The 20,528-nt window shown below is 35.2% G+C and overlaps 1 protein-coding gene across 1 annotated transcript in view; it reads right to left on the bottom strand.

The window, feature by feature from the left end:
* lrp1bb (low density lipoprotein receptor-related protein 1Bb) overlaps nucleotides 1-20,528 on the bottom strand; it is a 625,723-nt gene that overhangs the window by 117,834 nt on the left and 487,361 nt on the right. Inside the window, exons 44-52 of the mRNA XM_056465638.1 lie at nucleotides 20,317-20,509; nucleotides 16,592-16,717; nucleotides 14,610-14,738; nucleotides 14,231-14,350; nucleotides 13,775-13,888; nucleotides 10,171-10,320; nucleotides 7,216-7,338; nucleotides 4,368-4,487; nucleotides 1,915-2,043 (exon numbers count right to left, since the gene is read on the bottom strand). Of these exons, the coding sequence (XP_056321613.1) occupies nucleotides 1,915-2,043; nucleotides 4,368-4,487; nucleotides 7,216-7,338; nucleotides 10,171-10,320; nucleotides 13,775-13,888; nucleotides 14,231-14,350; nucleotides 14,610-14,738; nucleotides 16,592-16,717; nucleotides 20,317-20,509 (1,204 nt within the window). The remainder of the gene's footprint in view (nucleotides 1-1,914; nucleotides 2,044-4,367; nucleotides 4,488-7,215; nucleotides 7,339-10,170; nucleotides 10,321-13,774; nucleotides 13,889-14,230; nucleotides 14,351-14,609; nucleotides 14,739-16,591; nucleotides 16,718-20,316; nucleotides 20,510-20,528) is intronic.

The following is a 20,528-nucleotide window of genomic DNA, read 5'->3' as shown; positions in this document are numbered from 1 at the left end:
AGTTTAATAAGTCATTTCAACTTTTACTTTTATAACTGATTTTGGATGTATAACACGTTTCCATAAAAATTTCATCAAAATCTATGGTCTGCATGCCTACTAAAACCAAATTATACTTCAGCGCTGAGTAATTGCTGTACCCCATGGCACATCCCCAGCATGTAACTGAGAGAATTTAGGTTGAGGTTGAGAGAATTTATACATCTGCTTTTTGTCTGCACTCAAAAAATTGTGATGAAGTTTATCATTAGCTGTAACCTTTTGATTTTATATAATTTGTCAGTTTTTAAAAAATGTATGCTGTCAGATTCCTTGAAATCAATCTAAATATGTTAAAATTGAATACTATTAGACTTATTCAGTTAAAAAAACACATATTAATCTAGTTTAAATATATCTAACTGTAGAAAAAGCCAGATCCAATTACTTACATTCTATGAGATTGGTTTACTTTATATTCAGTGGCAAAATTAACGCAGCTCCATACTCCACACAATATGTTAAATCCAATTATCTATCTATCTATCTATCTATCTATCTATCTATCTATCTATCTATCTATCTATCTATCTATCTATCTATCTATCTATCTATCTATCTATCTATCTATCTATCTATCTATCTATCTATCTATCCATCTTTTTTGTTTCATTTATGTTTAAATAACCAATATCAATCGCAAAGTCTAGTAGTTCAATCATGTTAAAAGTATGTAATGGATGGAAATTTTAAATGCAATCAGAATACATAAATCTCATTTGTTGAGCATAAAATAGTGTGTTACTCTGTAATAACACTTCTGAAACACAATAGGATTTCTATTTTCAACTATATAGATTTTTTTTGCTGGTGTTTTAATTTTACAACAAAAAAGCATTGTATGCTACTGCAATGCTAAAATGTAATGTTTTCTGCATTTTTTTCTGCCTTTGTTCATGCGTTTACATTTATTTGGAATCTACGTTAATACTTAATGTAACTTTTGGTGCGAACAAGTAATAGTTATAGTTCAAATTCTTGAACTATTACTCATAGTTCTCATTTTTAGAGATTTATGTGTCAGGGTATGAGGAAGGCGATTTGTTAGACTGTGCGAAGGTTCTGTCAGAAACTCTCTAAAAGCAGTTAATACAAAAGTATAAATTGGCCTAAAAGGGATAATTCACCCAAAATTGTTTATTTGGTCATTATTTGCTTTACTTTTTCAAACATTTATTGGTTTCTTTCTTCTGTTGAACACAAAAGATGTACAAGAAAAATGTTGGAAACATTTAACTACTTCCATGATATGTCATTTTTCTTACTATTGAAGTCAATAGTTACAGGTTTTCAGTTTCTCCAAAATATCTTCTTTTGTGTTCAACAGAAGAACAAAAATCATAATAATTTAGAACCACTTGAGGGTGAGTAAATAGTGAGTAAATTTACATTTTTTTTGGGTGAAATATCCCTTTTAGCTTGTGTTTTTTTATTCATCAACATCATGTCGAGGAGGAGCATTTATTGTTAGGACAAAATATTTATTCTAGTATAACTACACACTTTCTCTAAAACTCCTGTTATAATAAATGAAGCTGCAAAATCTTACTTTGTATCTGCACTTTGTTGTTCACGAGCATAATTAATTCTCAGCTTATTCACCTTGAGGTGCTAGTCATATCAGCCAAACCCATCTCTACCACAGGCTGAAGTCTAACATGCTACAAAACACATCATTAACGAAACGCCTGTGGTTCAGCATATCTTATTCGAAAAGATGTCATTGAGCTTTTAAATCCTGACCTGAGCACAAATCACTCACTCAGTTATAATGAATGGCCAGCACTGCTTCTAGAACAACACCTGAAGGGAACTTTCATCGATAACACATCGACATGCAGAAGACATTTCAAACAGATCAATGGGAATATTTACCACAGCCAGCTGCAGCAAGCTCATCGCTGCCATCAGGACAGTCTCTCTCCCCATCACACAACCAGCGCTTGGGAACACATGCGTACGAGCCTGGACAGCTGAACAACCCCGGCGCACAGGTCACAGAACCTGCATGATTTTTGTTAGTAATGCACCATTAATTGCTGTTCAGGTCTAGTAATTATGAATGGCATAGCATTATACATGTACATCACACTCACTGCAGAAAATCTTTATCTTCTTCAGTAATTTTGCCTTGTTTTGAAGCTAATGAATATACAGTGATGTGAACAATTATTAGCATCCCAGCAAGATTCAGCACTTTTGAATGGCTAAAGAAAAGCAAAATGAAGACTTAGGAGTGGCCTAGTCAAAGTCTTGACCTGAATCCAATTGAGATGCTATGGCGTGACCTTGAAAAAGCCAATTCATGCTTGAATGTTCCAATGTGGCTGAATAACAACTTTTTTGCAAAGATGAGTGGGCCAAATTTCCTCAACAGCACTGTAACAGCCTCATGGCAAGTTACAGTTTGATCGACTTGATAAGGGAATATGTCTAGACATAACCCACACAGATGTGACTTAGTAAAGTTTGAAGTCATGTATGATTTTAATTATTGCATTAGTCTGAATGTACATCCCCTTGTCAGGCAGCGCTGGAGCAGTGCGAGAGAGTGGACCACAGCGCATCAACCGAACGGTATTAACAAAAAAAATAATAATACACAAATGAAGACACTTAAATGCTTGTATTTGCAGCAGCTCTATGGTGCTTGTTCACAACTTCATGCATTGATTTAAATTAGGCTGTCCAGTCTCTGTGTTCAGTCCGTTACTACCATGGTGGAAACCCAGACAGGCAGTCAGGCAGCGTAATACCGAGAGTGGAGCAAAGCGCATCAAATGATTGGTAATTAAAAGGGGAAAAAAATAGAATAAATATATATATATATATATATATACTTTTGTATTAGACACACATCTGATGCTTGTATTTTCAGCAGCTCCACATCAACAACTTCACGAATTGGGTTAAATTAGGCTTTACAGTCTCCTTTACTTCCATTGTATTTGTTCAGCGGAGGGAACGAAACCAACCCCGTGTAAATGGTTACATTAATCGAGATTGTTTAATATATTTTCATTAAAGTGGAACCCAATGCACAAAATAAGGTAAACTTGACTGAGTGCTTCATTTCCCCTATAAGGGTGCTTTCAAACTAGCACTTTTGGTACGCACCCGGGCTTCATTTGGCGTCAGAGTACAGTACGTTTAGTTAGTGTGAACGTGTCTTCTGAACTCTGGTGTGTACAAATGAACCGTACCCGAGTCCGCCTGAAAGAGGTGGTCTGGGGTACGGTTCACGCAAACTCTGGTCTGGTTCACTTCTGGTATGAAGTAAATCGTACCAAATAACGGAAGTATAATAAATAACCGACGATGATAATAAATAACCAAATAACCTGCAACTGCACAACAAACTATCGTTTTCATAACGTTTATTCATGTTCTGAACGTCTATAATATTTTTGCAGCAGATGGACTCGAGTCACTTTCTAAATGTCCAAAACCAAAAGATTCAGTAAAAGCAGAATGACCGTGTTGTGCGCACGTCTTTCCATTTTGTCGCTTTGCTTTCGTGTCCATTACCTACCAACAGCCGTACACACAACAGCAGCTCGATGACGTAAGCATACCGGGGTGCAGAAGGAAAAAAGACGGTGTGAATACAAAACAACTGAGAAGGTGGCAAGGGGAGACAATCGAACTTGGGTACGGTCCAAGCAATTGAACCAAGTGTGAATGCACCCTAAGAACTCACGGATAGCCTGTTTTAACATGAGCTGTATACCAGTCACAACTGACTGGGTCATATGACCATCTATTTATGGCTTGAGAGAGATTTAATCTTCAAACAAACGGTTGTTATTTGAGATCTTTTTTTTTATAAGAAATCTACTCTGGGAAAACTCCAAAACTAAATTAGAAACCTTTAAAACCACATGATAAGAGAATTTAAGGCATTTTGCTTCTCAAGTTCTTGATTTAGCTTTGTTCTAAAAAAAAAAACAAGACAAAAATACTTGCAGCGTGGTAATTCTTAAAGCTGTTTAACAAATGCATAGCACACATCTATAAGTTAAAGGTTGCTTTTCAAGCTCTAAAAAGTATTTATTATGTTTAATTGCATTTGCTGTTATTAGAAACAGGCCAACATCATTAATATCTCGCTGACATTTCATTACAATCCAATTAAATGATTGTTTACCACCAAATATTTACTAATCCATTAAAACAAGATTGTATTTTTCTTTATAATTGGACAATTTATAATAGCTGAATCATATTTAGCTTGTGTGTAAACTGAAATCACTCAAAATGTGCTTTGAGGAACAGGACAAATGAATATTTACAGCCACCCAGAATAGAAAGAAAGATTATACTCATACCACAAAGATCCACACTCTCATCCACTCCGTCTCCACAGTCATCTTCACCATCACAGAGCCACTGCTTCGCTATGCACTTGTTTTTCGAACAAGCAAACTGGTTCCAAAGACAGGACGAATCTATCAAAATTTGAGAGCCACAAATAACATTCCTTAGAAAAAATGACATCCATGATTTGCGAGTCATTTCAAACTGAATGCTTTTAGAGGTGGTCTCTTTATTTATATATTCAGCAGACTTTGGCTGTAGACCTCTGAATTATACTTCAATTGCTTGTGCTCTCAAAACACTAAAGCAAACAAAACACAAACACAATAAATACTGAACGTCAGTCTTTCTCAAAGTGGCTTTTACATGAAGATGCAACAAGGTAAAGTAATTGTTTTCAGCATTTTTTATGTATAATTATACTTTTATGCTCTCGTACATCACAAATATGTTGAACTAGCAGACCAATCTATTTCTGTAGTCTTTTTAGCCATTGTAGAACTTTAAGTGTAGTTTTTAAATGTATATTTGGCCATTATATATGAATATAAAATGCAAAAAACTTTTTTGTGCTTGCATATTTTACCGTTGAAGATTGAACATTGAAGTGATCTTTGAACATTGAAGTGATCAAAAGTGACAGCAAAGGACATTTGGATGATAAAGATGGTTTCAAATAGATTTTCTGATGAAGACCAAAACTATACATCAAGAAAAAAAATTTCATTACCAAAAATACCTCACAGATCTGCAGGATTTTAATTATATGTTGACATAATTACATCTTACAACGTGTCTATGCATGTGCAAATTGCAGTAGCAGGACAGCATGCGACAAGGATGACAGTTTATATCTAAGCCAAGTTTTTTTTTTTCTAGCTTAGACAGTCTCTGCCTGCCAAAGAGTGGTCCACTCCTGGGGTTACACCGTGAAGATTGAAATTAAGGGTCACAGCAGGACAGATTGGTCTCAAATTCCCATGATTCCCCTTGGCTGTCTGATGCTCTCTTGCTACATCTGCAGATATTCTTTCCCCATTCTGAATGCTGACAGTGAGCAACGATGTTTTGCCATTTTTTGGAGACAAAAATATTTTTTTGGTTGCAAAAAAAAGGAGCAGGTGCATGATGTAACATCCGTCCGTCCGTCCGTCTGTCCGTCTGTCTGTCTGTCTGTCTATAGTATCAATCAGTCTGTCTGTCTGTCTATCTATCTACATTATCTGTCTGTCTGTCCGTCTGTCTATCTATCTATCTATCCATCTATATTATCAGTCAGTCTGTCTGTCCGTCCGTCTGTCTGTCTGTCTATCTATAGTATCTGTCAGTCAGTCAGTCAGTCTGTCTGTCTGTCTGTCTGTCTGTCTGTCTGTCTGTCTATCTATCTATCTATCTATTTATCTATCTATAGTAACTGTCAGTCAGTCTGTCTATCTGTCTACATTATCTGTCTGTCTGTCTGTCTATCTATCTGTCTATAGTATCTGTCAGTCTGTCTGTCTGTCTATCTACATTATCTGTCTGTCTGTCTACAGTATCTGTCTGTCTGTCTATCCATCCATCCATCCATCCATCCATCCATCCATCCATCCATCCATCTATCTATCTATCTATCAATCCATCTATAGTATCTGTCAGTCTATCTATCTATCTATCTATCTATCTATCTATCTATCTATCTATCTATCTATCTATCTATCTATCTATCTATCTATCTATCTATCTATCTATCTATCCATCCATCCATCCATCCATCCATCCATCCATCCATCCATCCATCCATCCATCCATCCATCCATCCATAGTATCTGTCAGTCTATCTATCTATCTATCTATCTATCTATCTATCTATCTATCTATCTATCTATCTATCTATCTATCTATCTATCTATCTATCCATCCATCCATCCATCCATCCATCCATCCATCCATCCATCCATCCATCCATCCATCCATCCATCCATCCATCCATCTATCTATCTATCTATCTATCTATCTATCTATCTATCTATCTATCTATCTATCTATCTATCCATCCATAGTATCAATCTATCTATCTATCTATCTATCTATCTATCTATCTATCTATCTATCTATCTATCTATCTATCTATCTATCTATCTATCTATCTATCTATCTATCTATCTATCTATCTATCTATCTATCTATCTATCTATCTATCTATCTATCTATCTATCTGTCTGTCTATCTATCTATCTACATTATCTGTCTGTCTGTCTGTCTGTCTACAGTATCTATCTATCTATCTATCTATCTATCTATCTATCTATCTATCTATCTATCTATCTATCTATCTATCTATCTATCTATCTATCTATCTATCTATCTATCTATCCATCCATCCATCCATCCATCCATCCATCCATCCATCCATCCATCCATCCATCCATCCATCCATCCATCTATCCATCATGCAGTATCTGTCAGTCAGTCAGTCAGTCAGTCAGTCAGTCTGTCTGTCTGTCTGTCTGTCTGTCTGTCTGTCTGTCTGTCTGTCTGTCTGTCTGTCTATCTACATTATCTGTCTGTCAGTCAGTCTGTCAGTCTGTCAGTCAGTCTGTCAGTCTGTCTGTCTGTCTATTTCTCATATAACCTATTTCTGAAGCAAAAATGCTCTCAGGGATCCACTTATATACATAGACGTAAGCCTCCAAGGGCAGGAGTACACATGGAGATTGGTTTTTATCACCTGAAAATGCTTCTCTTGACCTCAGTATTAGCAGCTGAATTGGTTTCTGCATTCAAAGCCCTTCTCAAGAGGTGGGCTGTAATCTCTCGCTCCACATGAGAAATCAAGCCTAGTGAAAGCAACGGGAGGCTAATACCGGCCATGCTTACCACACTGGAACTCATCTGCACCATCTTCACAATCCTTCTGTCCATCACAAAGCCACACGCTGGAGATGCAGTTCCCACTGGGGCAGGCGAAGTGGCCTTCTGCACATTTCTGCCCCTGGGAGACTGAGAGAAAAATACACGTTTGATTATGGGGAGCATAAATAAGTCCTCCATTTGCTTAGTGAAGTGAAGAATTCGGTCCAGCGGTTGTTTGGGTCATTATCTACTCCCTAAAATCGCTCCCAGGCAGATGAAATCTTTATGTGATGCAATTCTCTGAGGAACTATAAGGGTGTAAGAGCATTCTCGCCTCATTAAAAGTACATCTCCATTAAAAATAGGTCTACTCTGATAAACCAGTGGCATGATAATCTCAGTTTACATGGTGACAAAATACTGAATGACCATTCCTTACTCTTTACTACAAGTTATAGTACAGAATAAACATGAATAAATGTTATAACCAATCAGTCTTTCAACATCAGATCAGTGTCAATTAAACAACATAAGCATAGTCACATAGTTTTTCATTTATCAAGTGTATCAAGTTTCAATAATTCAAAATACTTTTAACTAAATCTGTCACAAAACTATGAATGCACCGAATTTTCAGTCACCAAAAATTATCAGTTGAAAATGCTGAAATGTTTGGTTTTTGGTTAAAAGAGAAAAACAGCCTAAAATATGAGCTGAAAAGGGGCTTTATGTGTAGGCCTATTGTTTGTGTTGCTTGCAAAAGCGCTACTGTGTGTTAAAATAATAACTTGACTTCTAGTTGATCATTTGGAAAAGTAGCAGAAGGTAGACTTTTCCGATGAATCCTTTGTTGAACTGCATCCCAATCATCACAAATACTGTAGAAGTCCTATTGGAACCCATATGGAGCCAATATTCTTACAGATATCAGTCAAGTTTGGTAAGGTTTGGGGTTACATTCAGAACGGGCGTGTGAGAGATCAGCAGAGTGGATGGCAACATCAACAGCATGAGGTATCAAGCCATTTGTGCTGCCGATTACATTACATTGAACATTACATTACAATGAACATTATTGAGCATGTCTGGGGTAAGATGAAGGAGGAGGCATTAAAGATGAATTTAAAGAATCTTTGATGAACTCTGGGAGTCCCGCAAGAACGCTTTCTTTGTCATTCCAGATGACATTGTTAATAAGTTATTTGAGCCATTGTATGATGTCAGATGTATGAATGCAGTCCTCCAAGTTCATGGGAGTCATACACAACATTAATTCTTTCTCCACTGCACCATGACATTATATTCTATACTGCAGTGGTTCTGCAGTGCAAGGTGGGGTTATAGCAAGATAAGGAAGGGGGGGGGGGGGGGGGGGTCACTTGGTGAAATCCAATTAATTTTATTAAACCATTAGAATTATCATAATTTATCTATAACCCACTAAAGATAAAAATAGTGGTTTATAGTTGCTGTATACTATATAATTACTATAGTGGCTTATAGTTACTAGTTCTATTGGATTGCGACCCCTGGGGTGATCACATTATATTAAAGACACAGCAATAGCATCAGATGCAGCAGATTTATTTTATATCACCAGGTTAAACTTTCCGGCACATTTAGAGCACTCAAATACATCAAAAAAATTAAACGAAGAATAGACTTGACCCTATTAGCGAGTTTGCGCCATTGCATGCAAGGTTTCTGTATTTCTAACCACCTCAGAACATATTGGGGGTCGTGAGTCACTGGCATTGTTATTTTGGGGGTTGCAGGCTGAAAAGTTTGGGAACCCCTGCTATACTGTACATTATTTCTGTTAAGTGACAAGACTTTAGTCTAAGCAAAGTCAGACCTTACTGTCCTGATTAAAACTCAAGGCATGATCATATTTTATTTTGGTAAAATAAGCATAATCTAGAGGCCTTTGACTTTCATATAAGCCACTTCTGATACCAAATGATCAACTAGAAGTCAAGTTATTATTTGTTGTTCCTAAAACTTGGATAGGCGACAATTCTTTTGTCAAGTAGTGTATCTTTTAAGTTATTGAGTAAAATTGAAAAAGTCTCACAAAAGTAAATTATTTGGCAAAATGGTAAATAATTAATACATATAGTTTTTGGTTTTCGGCCAAGTACACGCACATTTTTTTAGTTTTGACACTGTATTTTCATTTCAGTGCAACCCTAATGAAACCCAGTTATGAAAGCCACTATGCAAATTATTATATTTCAACAACACATTGGAATAGAAACATACTTTATACATACTTAGAATTAGACTTGTTGATGTTGAACTGCCTTATGTGCAATTCACATGTTTGCATGTTTACTTTTATTTGAGTTTTATTTTAAAAAATAAAACCCAGCAGAATGTATTAGTTTAGGATCTGCTGGTTTGTAGCTTTAAATATTACACTGTAAAAAAAAAAATAAATAAATAAAATAAAATAAAATCTATTAATTAACAGTTAACAGAAGTGTAAATTCGGTCCAGTGGTTGTTTGGGTCATTATCTCCACCCTGAAATCGCTCCCAGGCAGATGAAATCTTTATGTGATGCAATTCTCAAAGGAACTTTAAGGGTGTAAAAGCACTCTTGCCTCATTAAAAGTACATCTTCATTAAGAACAGGTCTTCTCCGATAAAATCCACATTTGAAACCACTGACACGCTAATGAGTAATAAGCTGAAATCTGCCAAGACTCATTTTCAGGCCACCTTTTCATCAGCATTTTGAAGACCGCAGTTTGCATGAGCGCTTAAATGTCTGCTCTTTGCAAGTCTGACAATCACCAATAATTATTCATCAGCTTTCTGTAGCTGTTGAGGCTCCTCATGCATGGCAAAAAAAAAGACAGGGACTTGTCTTTGGTTCATTACCTCTTTCATAAATAATGTTTCGACTAAATTAATCAGATTTAAATGGAAACTGGCTTCCTCAAGCTAACAAATGGAGAGTTATTGTGAACGTTACCCTGACAGTTCCTCTCATCGGCGTAATCTCCGCAGTCGTTGGCTCCGTCACACAGCCAGGAATGGTGAACGCAGAGCGATGTGGTGTTGCAGCTGACAAAGACCTTTTCTGCAACTCCCATTCTATAAAAGTCTGCGCAGTCCGTGTGATCTGGGGGATTAAAAAGAAAATAAGTACTTTGTTATCTGGGTCATATGTGGTGACATATCAGGTTGATGCGAATGATTACAACCTATATGGTTATTCATGCAGATATACTCTATAAATAATTGCAAATAAGACAATAGTTCACCCACATGTTAGCTTTTATTTGTGGAACTTGAAAACATAATATTTTTAATAATAATAATAATATCCAAGCTGCTCTTTCCAATATTATGAAAGTGCACTGAGCCAAAAAAGGAAATAACTTATATATAATTAAACACAACTACTCGAATTTGTAGCATTCAAAAGTTTGGGATTAGTATTTTTTAAATCTCTTTTTTTAAATAAACATACATTTTATACAAAAATGATACAAAGAATGTAGTTCTCTTTAACATTCATATTTAACAAAGAACATAAAAACAATATGTAAAAATTAACCATGGTGTACCATTACAACATTAGGGAGCTCAACTGTTTAGCATTAATAATCAGAAATGCTTTTTGAGCAGCAAACCATCATATAAGAAGGATTTTCAGACAATACAGTGATTAAGAATTAATAGCCAGCTTTGCGGAAACAGAAATAAATTACATATTCAAATCTCAATATTAGACAATAATTAATATTATTTTTATAATAGTGAAACCCCTCAAATAAAACAAAACAAAATAAAACAAAACAAAACAAAACAAAACAAAACAAAACAAAACAAAACAAAACAAAACAAAACAAAATAAAATAAAATAAAATAAAATAAAATAAAATAAAATAAAATAAAATATTACAGAGCCCAATAATTGAATAGACAAATATTCAAAGTTGAATAAAGCATTGTGGGTGAAATTTGTTTAATTGTGATTCACTAAAAATGTACTTTCACCTAGATGACCAAAACATAAATAAGATCAATGTGATTAGCCATTGGCAAATATTTAATGTCACTGATGCAGTTTTGATTTGAATGATAATGATTTAATTTAGGTCTTTTTGTCACATGAAAAAACTACTGGTTTAGACACCAGAAGACTGAAACTTCTGCCACAGATCTTCCACAGCATCCTAAGTTGTCTATAAAAGCCTGTAGGCCTATTTTCATGTGAAGGACATCAAACATTATCAAAAGGATGAGACATTTTCTGTGGACTCATGAGAGCATTTCTTTCTTTCAGACACATAAAACGAAGGCCTATAATGTTCAGGAAAATGCAGAAAGAACTATAATGTACAGTTTTGTCAGGTGTCTAGCTATATTTTAACAGTCAGATCGATAGTCAGATCTAAGTCTTTTGTTACAAATATACTTCATAAACCTGTGCAAAAATATCTCTATGATCAAATATCTCTATGAAATCTCTATGATCAAATGTTTTCTTAACGGTTTTTTCTCTCAAAATAATGCGTTACTGTATTCTAATTACATTTTTAAGGAATGCAATATTGTAGCAAATTACATTTTAAATCTGTGTAATTTGATTACAGTTACTAAAGTCAATGTAATTGCATTACTTATGCTACAAATATAATATTTACAAGAAAAAAAAATGCTTCTTTTAAATCACATTTTCTGCTGCAACATCAGTTAATTAGCATGCACATTTAAATTACTGAAGAACGCCAGCTGAAATAGCTGCTGTCAAGAGAGGCTGCTTCTTCAAGTGGAATACAGACATCACTTTGATTTCATTGAGCGTAAAAACAAAAATATTGTTGTGAAATACAGTCTATGTCCAGTCTCTAAAGAACTTTCGACTGCTTTTAACTCAACCAGCAACTTGTTCAAGCATTTGAACAGAAAGCTTTCTAAGACAATACTCGTCACCAAGAAGGACACGGGCATCCAAAAACACCGCGGCCTAACTCAGCCTAAACAGACAAAATTGGATTTTTGTGCAGGATCGGGAGTGAAGGTATTTTCTGAATGTGAAGAGAAGCATAGAATATTGCACTCGAATTTCCCAGGTGCAGAAGCCCTGTTGAAATTTGCGTGTCACGTGACAAGAACGGACGATCAGTTTCATACTTTGTAAGGAATATACACATTTCAGTAGACTAATTACCTTAGACAAACACAGAACACCCAAACACAGCAGTGCTTTTTTATATTATAAATGTCAATAGTTACAGGTGTCCAAACGGTTTTGGAACAAATGAATGATGAGAGACTTTTAAGTTTTGGCTGAACTTTCTCTTTAGCTCTTAAGAATATGTCAAACTGCTGTGATAAATCATAATGTATTTCAGTGAATATTAAATTACTGGAGTAGAGCTGCAGTATATTTAGCATTTTTATAGGTATATTTTATACGTTTTAAAAGTAACTTCAAAGTAAATAATAAGTAATCTGATTACATTTTACATTATGCAATTACATATGTAATCAGATTACAATTTTAGAGTAGTAATCAGTAACTTGTAATCGATTATTTTCTTGAAGTAACACTGCTAACCACACGTTCATTTTTTTTTCTAGAAGATGCAAGCATGTACATCCATCTTTCTCACATATTATTGTAGCACACTTTGTGCTAAACACAATAATAATTAAAAAAAGAATACATGTTGGCCAGTACTATGTAATAAGTAGCTGAAATAAGCACAAATGCCAGGGCATGTCAAAGCATCTTAGGGGCCCCAAAATTATGATTAAAAATTGTAATCATTACCCAGCACTAATACATGAAGTTTTTCGCTGCAGTTCACTTAACTGCCACCAGCGCCACCGATAACAAGAGATTCCAAATCCTAAATATAGGCCCTTTCTATTTACAATTAAATACAGTTGAAGTTAGAATTATTAGCCCCCCTGTTTATTTTTTCCCCAATTTATGTTTAACGGAGAGATTTTTTCAACACATTTCTAAACATAATAGTTTTAATAACCCATTTCTAATAACTAACTTATATTTTTAATATCAGTTTTATCTTTGCCATGATGACAGTAAATAATATTTTACTAGATATTTTTCCAGACACTTCTATACAGCTTAAAGTGACATTTAAAGGCTTAACTAGGTTAATTAGGTTAACTAGGCAGGTTAGGGTAATTAGGCAAGTTATTGAATAACGAAGGTTTGTTCTGTACACTATCGAAAAAAATATAGCTTAAAGGGGCTAATAATTTTGACCTTTAAATGGTGTTTAAAAAATTTAAAAAACGCTTTTATTCTAGCCGAAATAAAACAAATAAGACTTTCTCCAGAAGAAAAAAAATATTATCAGACACACTGTGAAAATGTTTATTTATCTTTCTCTGTTAAACATAATTTATGAGATATTTCAATAATAAAAAAAATAATAATAATAATTCAAAGGGGGGCTAATAATTCTGACTTCAACTGTACATTTGTAGCATATAATAGTCAGATTAAGAAAATTATTTTGTGTATGAATTTTGTGTATGTCTGGGTTTTGTGAATGGTTTGAGAATGTATTATGCTTATAATTCTGCCTTACTGCAGTTCTTTTCATCCGAGGCATCGGCACAGTCGATGACCTGGTTGCACCAGGAGGATATTGGTATGCAAGTTCCATCTTGACAGGATGACTCAGATGCAGCACACGTGACATCTGAAACAGAGACACTTCATTTACACCGAGAGCAGAGCAAATAAAGCACCTGGACATGTGCTTAAATGAATGAAATATTGCGCACTGATATTTGTACGATATGCACCACAATTCACAGATGATAACAGGGTCTTCTAGACAGCTCTGTGGAAAATGACTTGTGAAATGCTTTCACAGCTTGAAAAATTGGTTGTCATTTTTGTGGTTTAACATGCTCCCAAATAAACCTACTACATGTCGTCTATTTTCCTTTATAGGCTGCCAAAAAATGACTTCCTTAAGTGAAATTTGCATGCAAATGGTCTAAATAATGATAATAATATTCATGCAAAAGATACCCACTGTTACAAAACGCCTCATCTGAGTTGTCGCCACAGTCGTCGATTCCATCACAAAATCGACTGTTGGCCACACAACGCCTGTTATAGCAGGGACGGTGACCTTTTCTGCAGCTCCTGTTGTCTAGAAGCAACAGCAGAGCAAACCTTTCACATCAGGGCACAAAAGCTTCATATCCTGTCTCTTATTTACTCTTTCTGTTGCTCTGGGCTTATTCCCATTTGGTCCTCCGGTTGAAAGCAGTAAGGGGAAGCGGCTCATTTTATTAGGCTGAAGCCTCAGGGAATGGAACTGCCACCTTAAACCAATTCTGTGTGCTTACTGCTTTCATGATGAGAGAGCGGAGAGTACATACGGCAAAGCGTTGTGTTCGCCTACTTACCACAATATTGCATTTTCTCATCTGACTTGTCCTTGCAGTGGGCAATTCCATCACATGTTAGCTGGTAGTCGATACACTCTCCGTTTCCACACTCAAACTCGGTGTGGATGTTGCAGGAGGAGGTTTTGGCTGCAAAAGAGAAGTAAAAATGTTGAGAAATGTAGCAAAGCTAAAGAAGAAAATTTATACAATTTATAAAAGCCAAAGAAAGTGAATTGTGTTGCTAATCAACATACTCTATCCTTTTTTTGTGTGGGGGTTCTAACAGATTTATGCATTTATTTTAGAATTGAAAACTTTTTTCATACAAAGATGCTTTAAATTGATCAAAAGGGACGATAAATTAGGACTGCACGATAATGGAAAAAATCTGACATTGTGAAATTTTGTTTTTATGTGATATTTATATTGATATATGAACATAATTTCACCAGATAAAGTGAATATCTGGAAATATTTAATTCATTTAGATAGATTGGGACGATCAAGTCTTTTTCTATGCGGTGTGTTTGCATAAATAATAAATCACAAGCATATATACATAAATACAACAGAGCAAAGATAAAAGTGAAATAAACAGTACTTTATGGTTTTCTGGAGAATCTAACAGTATTCAGGTACAGATACTGAACAATCAAACATAACATTTTACTGTATAAATTATTTTAAAATAATTAAATATCTTCATCTTTTAATCCTTAATAAATAATCTAACCCTGCGATGTGACAACTGTGAATATATACATTGTGACATTGATGCTCAAACAATAAACTGTGCAGCCGTACAATAAATATTAAATATTTAATTAGTAAATTAGTATGTATATGGCTTTACTTTTTTTGTACAACAATAACGGCAACGCGGTGGCTCAGTGGGTAGCACAATCGCCTCTCGGCTGGGTCAGTTGGCATTTCTGTGTGGAGTTTGCATGTTCTCCCCGTGTCCGCGTGGATTTCCTCCGGGTGCTCCCATTTCCCCCACAGTCCAAAGACTTGTGGTACAGGTGAATTTGGTATGCTAAAATTGACTGTGGTGTATGTGAGTGTGTGTGGATGTTTCCCAGTGATGGGTTGCAGCTGGAAGGGCATCCACTGCGTAAAACATCAGCTGGATAAGTTGACGGTTCATTCTGCTGTGGCGACCCCAGATTAATAAAAGGACCAAGCCGAAAAGAAAATGAATGAATGAATAAGAAAAAACAATATTCATTGTATATAATTGTATAATTTGTGTTAACATATTATTATTACTTTTCAAAAATTGTCAATGTATATACAAGTATAATTCAATTTAAATAAAAATCTGAAGAAAATTTGCAGTTCTTTAATTATAAAACAAACAAACAAACATTGGATAACATTTATCCATGATCTCAAATTAGTGAGTTTGACAATATTTGACAACCTAAAAGTTAAACCAACCCAGGATTTTAATAAAGTATGGAACACAAATGAAACACCTCTACTCAAAAAGCCACAATATGTCAAGCTTCATTCAACAAATATTCAGCTATCATTCAGTAAACGGTACTGACATTTAATGTCCTTTTGTAAGGTGTTTCAATTTGCTTATTTTGAATTTATTGTACACATTTATAAATTACTTTGGGTGATTAAATATTTTTATTTTCGTTCTTATCTTTATTGTAAATAAAGTAAATAAATTTTTGTCACGTCCGTTGTCTCTGTCAATTTATTGCAGCTTACGTCTCAGGGGAATTTAAAAAGATATTGGGTTGTCATAATAATGTTTAGTCCTTTTCATCCTCTGAGCCCCACGGGGCGTAACACAGATCTTCAACTTTATATGAGCAAAAACCATATATATATATATATATATATATATATATATATATATATTTTTTTTTTTTTTTTTTTGCTTAAATACAAAATAAATGCAGGTAACAAAAAAACAACTAATTGTCTAAGATAGAGAAATCTTACATTCCCAAAAGAACGGTGTAAATGAAGGCGAAACTTACAGACACATCTGTTGTCATCGAGCAGTACCCGCTCTCCTCGGCAGCTGCAGTTGACTGTGCCATCTGGAGTGAGGAGACACAGGTCACCACAACCACCATTCTGGACCCTGCATGGAGACAGTTCACCTGAAACAGAGGGACACAAGCACCATCACGGTAAGAAAAACAGCCTAAATAACAACATTAAACAACAAGAAAAAACAGGAGCATTGTGAAATGTCATTCCAAAGTCTTTTGAAAAGAGCTGACTATTATTTTTTACCGAAAAAATGCATATACAATTTTAATGAATTAAAAGGTTTATTCGATGAATACCCATTGAGCGCTGTTCATATGAAAAACTAATTAAAAAAAAAAGGTTTTTGAAAAAAAAAAAAAAAAATGCAGGTATAATCACATATGGAAAAAATATGGATGAAGAAAACTGTATTGATTACCTTTTTTAGGGGATTTGAAATTCAATAGTTTCAATAGTTTCAATAGTCTGTGACCACATTGAAAATGTGGTACTTATTGAACATGATATAATACAATTGAACATGAAAATAAAACATTCTGAATAATACTTAAACAATTTAAAGTGGCTTCGTAATAATCTTTTATGCATTAATAAATGCCAATATATAAACATTTTGTAAGAAATAATACTACAAAAAATTTAAGTCATTGTATTGTATGTGATGGATATTTTTTTGTTATTCTGATTCAGGATAATGCTAAAATTCAAACAACAATATAACAACCAGATCTATACCACTGTTCAAAGTTATTTTAATTTTTAAAAAGTGAGTAAACCTGTTGCTTTAAAAGCATTGTAGTGCAAAAGGAATTTCTCTTTTTTACTTTTGTCTCTTTGAGTTATATCAAATGTCTGTATTGTTGAGTGATATACAGTAATAACTTAACTTCTTCTCTGAGAGATAAGTTTAGCTTAAAAATGAAGCATTTTTGCAGAAGTAAAAGTTTCCTGCCGCTGCCTGGAAAGATATATGAAAATAACTTTCATGTCTCACTTAGCTTTCCTATAGACTGGATGTTCTTAAAGGTGTGAAGACAGAATGTTGCAGAGCATGCCTTAGGTCCTGTTTACACTAATACGTTTTAGTTTTAAAACGCATACGTTTTGCTACGGTTACGCCATCCGTCCACACTACGCCGGAGTTTTCGAGCGCTGAAAACTGAGCATTTTGGAAACGCTGAAGAGGCCGTTTTCATTCTAAAACGCTGCTGCACCGTCTCAGTGTGCATGAGGGAAAACGGACACCTCTGAAAACGGAGGCGTGGCTGCAGACAGCCAGAGAAATGTGGCTGCATTTATATTAGCTACATATTTATATGAGCGTCATCTTCACTGTATGCATATTTATAACAAAACGGAGCCTATAACATTACAGCCTCCTTACATTTTCATTGAAAATATGAAACATACCATCTCTTTTGCTGAATATCAGTTTTAATAATCAATGATGCCTGTTATAAAAGTATAAGGAACAATAAGTTTATACAACATAGGAAATAAAGGCAAGCAATCAGTCAAATGTGCAGAATCAGTGCACGCGGTTACATTAATTAAGATATTAACCTTTGCGCTCAGCCAAAACACGTTATCTGAGAACAAGTAATAGATCCAAAATACCAAAGTCGGGAATATGTCGTTAGATGTAGACAACAAGATTAAATATTTGAGAGTATATAAGAGTTAAATATCACGTTTAACAAATATAGTGAGATTAGATCTAAGGGTAGATCCTTGATGAACAGTCCGACGCGCACAGCTCTTATATGGGGTTGATGTGCCCAAAGCACACTGCATGCCAGAGTGTGTGAGTCACATGATGTGCGTTTACAGCGGTGTAGTATGGACAGAGAGGTGTTCAGAAACGCCAGTGTGGACGTGGATTGTTTTCATTCTAAAACGCCGTTTTAAAACTAAAACTTTTAATGTAAACAGGGCCTTATCTGATAATAATGTCAGCTTACGTGTGCAGAGAAGTTTGTAGAAAAGAGGAAGTATGTTTGGGTGCAGGCACCAGAGTACTGCAAAATGATTGACGTGACAAATTACACGAAACCTTTTAATATCAGCTGTGTACAAATACTGAAGTCAGGGAAATGTAGAACTGTTGTGAACCTCCTGAATGTAATTCTTGTATTGCATTGGTCTAACGCAGGCATGGGCAAACTCGATCCTCGAGGGCCGGTGTCCCTGCAGAGTTTTGCTCCAACACTAATCAAACACACCTGAACACCCTAATTAGTGTCTTTAAGATCACTAGAAAGCTACAAGCAGGTGTGTTTGATTAGGGTTGGTGCAAAACTATGCAGGGACACCGGCCCTCCAGGATCGAGTTTGCCCATCCCTGGTCTAACGCCACCCGAAGCTCTGTCCTCGAATCATTCATATGTATCTAATTAATTACTAATTTGTTTGACATTGAAGAAAATCCTCTGCTGACCTTTTTTATTGAACACACATGGAATTGGCTGAATATTCCAACAGCAACAAGTTGACTTTACTTAAAACAGTGAATAATTGTAACTTGGAATTGTTACGTTGACAAGTTTCATTTTTATAATTATAATCATAGTTGACTTAACAATTTTAAGGCAATGGGTTTACTCATTGTTTTAAGTAAAGTCAACTAATCACTTTAAAAACCATGGGCCCTATCACACACCTGTCGCAATTTAAGCCGTATTGTAAAAAATAAACTCTTTTTGCAATTTTAAAGACTTTTTACAGTACATAAACATACATATACTGTATATATGACAAAGAAAAACAAAGCATCATATGGCCTCTTTAAGCAAATCAATGACTAATTTGTACAGATGTCATAAATACTCGTTATTCTTTAAGCACAATGCGCTCTTTAGATTTATCTCAAATCATGCTGGAATACAGGGTTTCAGCCATTAAAGCTAAAGGAGCACAAACCAATGCTAAGACATTTAGTTTTTTTTTTACTCAAACAAATGTGGAGATAAAATCATTTTAATTAAAATCTAGATGTCCTATATTACTTCAGTTAATCAGACTGACCAAAGTAGTTTCAACTGAACATCTACACCATCAAGAAATGCTATGAATCCAGAACACCGTACCCTTGGGAACTTTAAGAAGCACCTAGATCAAATTCATTGCGCTGTGACTCAGCATGAATATGGAAATGAGCCTTGGATATCAAAAGATAGTGTGTTAAACCTGGCACACTGTCAGATGAAAGTACAGGAAAGAGAGATTTTTTTGGGAGAAGATGGCATTGTTGATCACAACAGCTGTTATCCTCAAATCTGTTCTAGAATGAGCACATCTCTCTCTGGCAGTGCTGACTGCTAACATTCTCTAGGTAAAAAAAAATGGTTAAGGGCAAACAGCTGCAATCATCTGGCATGATCAAACAAACGAGAGGAGAAAACCCCTCACAGCAGGCTCGCAAAACAAGAAACCGTCGGGAGTCTCTTAAAGCGATTTCCCAACGTCCTACTTTTCACATTTGCGACAGTTCAGAGCATCCTCTGCGACTTGAGATTACTTTTTAAATTAATTACGTTTCCAATTTAGTTTGCTTGGTTACTAAATAAGTCCACTGTAATTTATCATTCCGACTATTCCTTAGAAATCAAAATGAGCCACCACCAGCGAGAGCTTGGCTTCGAATCCAACGCATGTAACACAGATATGGAAAGCTTTAGAGCCCAGTGGGTTATTTTGGATTACTTACAGTTATTAGTGTCTTTGGCAACTGCTATGATTCCCATTGGTTGGTGAGGAATATCGGCTCGGAGAACTTTAGTTTCTCCTCCGGTGAATTTGTTGGTCCGTAGCACAGCTCGTCGAGTCCAGTCAGACCAAAAAATGTAGTTTCCATGGATAGCAAGTCCAAAAAATGTGCCTGGTCCTGATCTTACAATCACCTAACACCAAATAGAGAAG

The sequence above is a fragment of the Danio aesculapii genome, chromosome 9 (genome assembly GCF_903798145.1).
Source record: "Danio aesculapii chromosome 9, fDanAes4.1, whole genome shotgun sequence".
NCBI classification, from domain to species: domain Eukaryota; kingdom Metazoa; phylum Chordata; class Actinopteri; order Cypriniformes; family Danionidae; genus Danio; species Danio aesculapii.
The sequence above is the reverse complement of the archived record's forward strand: the minus strand, read 5'-3'. Positions and strand labels throughout refer to the sequence as shown.